The 4207-nt window shown below is 53.3% G+C and overlaps 1 protein-coding gene across 1 annotated transcript in view; it reads right to left on the bottom strand.

Moving 5' to 3' along the window:
- Nucleotides 1–4207, bottom strand: part of ADAMTS14 (ADAM metallopeptidase with thrombospondin type 1 motif, 14) — a gene marked incomplete at its 5' end in the record, with an annotated part of 31503 nt that overhangs the window by 3836 nt on the left and 23460 nt on the right. Inside the window, 7 exons of the mRNA XM_009079769.1 lie at nt 3–27; nt 726–891; nt 1335–1498; nt 1646–1726; nt 1842–1965; nt 2728–2861; nt 3718–3945. Coding sequence (XP_009078017.1) covers nt 3–27; nt 726–891; nt 1335–1498; nt 1646–1726; nt 1842–1965; nt 2728–2861; nt 3718–3945 — 922 coding nt within the window. The remainder of the gene's footprint in view (nt 1–2; nt 28–725; nt 892–1334; nt 1499–1645; nt 1727–1841; nt 1966–2727; nt 2862–3717; nt 3946–4207) is intronic.

Raw genomic sequence — 4207 nt, 5'->3', positions numbered from 1 at the left:
GCCAGCCGTACTTGGTATACTGGATGCCTGGAGGGCACAGCGTGGGCAGGGGGGTGCTGGGTGTGGGGGTCCCACCAGGTCCCTCGCCTGCATCTCTGCCAGGACACCTGCTCTCAGGTGTCACAGCTCAGGTGGGACCCGATAGTCCCAGACTCCTGGAGTCACTCAGGCTGCCACAGGGTGCACACAGCTAGGGAATGCGTCCCAGCCCACAGCAGGGTGTTGGATTAGGTGACATTTAAAGGTTCCTTCCAACCCAAATCATGCTGGGATTCTACAAGGCGGAGCATGAGGTCTTTCCCATCATCAGAGGGTCAGATCCCACTGACATGGAAGGAAGGATTTCATGCTTCCTCCTAGAGGGAGCACCCAGCTGCAGTTCTGCCAGGAGCTCCCATGTGCTACCTGCCCTCCATCCCAGCACCTCCTGGTGTGTACACACCTATTTCGGCACAAGTTTTAGGAGCTGTCATGAGCTAAACCACTACCAACCAGCTCAAATCCAGTTAAAAACAGTCAAGGTGTTCAAAAATCATAGCTGGCCCATGGACGGACAGACAGACAAAGGGAGGGACACACAATCACCTAAGCCTATTTCCATAAGAACTCTGACTAAAACATCTCCCCAAACTGCTCTGCAGTAATTTCTCCAAGCCAAAGATGCCACAAAGGGCTGACACCCCCTTGGGTATGACTCTAACATACCCAAGCACCCCCCCAGCTACCTCCTCCACACGCCTTGGAGCACTGGGACCAGCTCTTGAGGGCCCACTCATAGGAGTCCATCTCCTCAAGCAGGACATTGTTGTTTCCAATCATGGGCAGCAGGTCCTCGTGGATGATGTACCTGTACATCAGGCTGCTCCTCACCTCCTCCTCCTGGGGGATGACCTGTTGAGGGGGGAAAGCAGAGAGGAAGAAGGAGTGATGCCATGGGAAAGGAAGAGGAGGCCATCAAAGAAAAAATGAGTGCTCAATGACCACAGGGCATAGTGGCCTACACCCAAAAGCAGGGATGGACACAGGAAACCCAACCCCAACTCCCCGAAATAACCAGCACAACTGAAATGGGATGTGGAGTCATAAGCCCTTGCTGCACAGAACAAAATGCAGCTGCACTCAAAGGCAAGTGCCCAAGCAACACATCCTTATGCCATTCTGGCACACAGCTCATCACCTCTTACTTTTGACTGGCTCATTCCCTGGGCTTAATGACATGTCCTACTCCCTTTTTCTATCGAAGTCCATCACCTCCCATATCCCACCTCAGACCACCTCCCCTCTCTGTGATGGTCATCCCCAATCCCCTCAGAGCAGGTTCCAGCCAGGCTTACCAAAACACTGATGGCCTCGTGCAGAGGACCACTGGTTTTCAGGCTCTCCTTGCCATGTTCAATGCTGTATTCCCATTCCAAGCCCATCTCAATGAACACTTGGCTTTTGGCTTCTTTGCCTTTGTCATTCAGGATGAAGCTCCCTGTGGCTTGATTCTTAACAGCTGGAGGAGAAAGGAGGTATTTCAATGACACTCCCTCTGGTCACTGCCTTTGGAGAACTGGAATGGCCCAAGTAAGACCCTTTGTGGTGGGAATTATCAGAACAGGGTTGAGAGAGGGTGAAGAAAGGTGAGCTATGGTGTACTCACCGATGCTGTGGGATGCTGGCTCCATCTCTTCTATCTGAAGGTGTCTTGCTCCAGCTGGAATCTCAAACATCTTCAAAACACCTGGGGAAAGGGAGTGAAGGAGGATGGAGGAAGAGAAAGGTCAGGTTTGGTCCAGCTGGAGTGAATCCAGCTGAGCCTAACCAAATCCACTCCCAAACCCCCACAGCCCTCTCACCTGGCTGCTTGGGTGTCTTGGCCAATGTGCCCTTCACTGTCCTGCAGTGGGAATTGTCCCCACCACAGACACCACACTTGTCATCTTGCTTCAGGGAGCCAACCTCCTTGTCACAGCCAACATGCTGTCACCCGTGGGGGAGAGAAGACAACCCAGGGTTACATCCCTGCAGCCCAGCCCAGCACTCTGCCACCCTCTTGGCTGCACACAGGGTCAGTTCCCAGGCTGAAACACAGCCCCAAGGGGCTCTGAATCAAAGAGATGCACAAGCTCTCCTGGATGGGCAAATCATCAAATTCACCTCATGGCTCTCTCCAACTCCCTGACAGGGCTTGGAGAGAGGTGGGGGATGGTCTGTCCTGCCATGGCTGCAGGGAGAGGACTAGAGGGAATGGTCTTGAGCTGAGACAGGGCAGTGTCAGAGGAGATGTGAGGAGAAATGTTTTCCCTATCAGGGTGTTTAGGCAATGGAATATTGCCCATGGAGGTGGTGGAGTCACCATCCCTAGAGGTGTTTAAGAGGCATCTGGATCCGGTGCTGGAGGATATGGTTTAGGGGTTACAGCAGTGACAGGTTAGTGATTGGACATAATGGTCTTAGATGTCTCCTTGATTATTCTATGTTTCTATGATTAGCCTTTCAGCCTGGAGAAGGTTGTGTGGAGACCTGAGAGCAACCTGCCAGGAGCTGAAGGGGCTCCAGGGAAGCTGCAGAGGGATTCTGTGTTAGGAACTGCAGTGACAGGACAAGAAGCAATGAGGAGAAATTGAAAGAGGGAGTGAAGAGACAGGTTAATGATTGGACTTGATGCTCTTAGAGGTCTCCTCCACCCTTGATGACTATGACCCTAAAGGCCAGACAGGGAGAGTCCTTGTAGCTCCTCACCACGCACTCTCCACGGACACAGAGGCTGTAGGGGTCTCGGTAGCTGCACCTGGTGCCGTCGTGAACAACCTGATTCATGAACACCACGTCCCCTGTGCCCTCAGACTGGCAGATCAGCTCACACTTCTGAGCATCTGCAGAAAAACAAACAGCAAAGGGAGGAAAAAGGGAGGAAAAAAGGGGTTGTGGAAATGCTTTAGTGTGAGTGAAGAACAAAACTCATCTCAGCTTGGACCCCTGAGCACAGGCAGATGTCCAGGAGAGCTGGAGAGTGACAAGGGTGACAGGACAAGGGGGAAGAATGGCTTAACACTGCCAGAGAGCAGGGTTAGATGGGATATTGGGAAGGAATTCCTCCCTGTGAGGGTGGTGAGGCACTGGCACAGGCTGCTGAGAGAAGCTGTGGCTGCTCCATCCCTGCTGGAGAGAGACACAGCTAAAGGTCCCCTCTAGTTTTGAGTAAATCAATGAAAACATTGTTACCTCTTATACCCTTCATTCCATCCCTGGGAGTGTTCCCGGCCAGGCTGGACGGAGCTTGGAGCAACCTGAGCTAGTGGAAGGTGTCCCTGCCCATGGCAGGGGGTGGAACTAGATCACAGAATCATAGAATTTTAGGGTTTGGAATGGACCTTAGAGATCATCTAGTGCCAACCCCCTGCCATGGGCAGGGACACCTCCCCACTAGACTAGGTTACTCAAGGCCTCATCCGGCCTGGCTTTGAACACGACCAGGGTGGGGGCATCCACTACTTCTCTGGGCAACCTGAATGATGATCTTTAAGGTCACTTCCAACACAAAGCATTCCATGACTTTATGATTTTAAAGGCTTGGCTGCTTGATGCTGCCTTATTGCACAACAGTTTCCAGCTGAGGAGCTTCTCACCAGCCAACATCTGTGCAGCTGGCACAGTCTCCATCCCATGCTGATGGCCATCAGCCACCCTATGGGAGGCAAGGCAATTTGGCTAGGACCTGCCACCACTCACCATCGTGATGCTCGTAGGGAAGCCAGGAATGTTTGCTGTTCTGGTGGGTGTAGTAGGAGTTGCGCTTGGAGCACTGCTGGGCACGGAAGTCCTGGTAGGGTCCTGGGCACTCCTCAGCATTGCACACCTGGTACTCATAGGTGGCCCCAGGGCAGTGGCGCCCACCGTACGCTGGCCTGGAAGATAAACCCTGTGGGTTATTGCAGTGTTGGAGAGGGGTTCGTGTTCACACCCAACGCAGCAGTTCTAACAGCATTGGAGAGGGGATGACATCTGCACCCAATGCAGCAGTTCTAACAGTGTTGGAGAGGGTATGATGTCTGCACCCTACACAGCTCAGCACCCAAACACAGGCACAGCTCACTCAGGAGCAGACATCCCATCCCTGCTAATGAGGGGAAGCGCCAGGAACCTCTGGCTCTTGGCCACTTCCAGTCTTACCCCTGCTGGGAGGGAGGGAGGGAGGGAGGGAGGGACGGGGACCCCAACG

Source organism: Acanthisitta chloris, unplaced genomic scaffold, assembly GCF_000695815.1.
Source record: "Acanthisitta chloris isolate BGI_N310 unplaced genomic scaffold, ASM69581v1 scaffold10428, whole genome shotgun sequence".
NCBI classification, from domain to species: Eukaryota; Metazoa; Chordata; class Aves; order Passeriformes; family Acanthisittidae; genus Acanthisitta; species Acanthisitta chloris.
The sequence above is the reverse complement of the archived record's forward strand: the minus strand, read 5'-3'. Positions and strand labels throughout refer to the sequence as shown.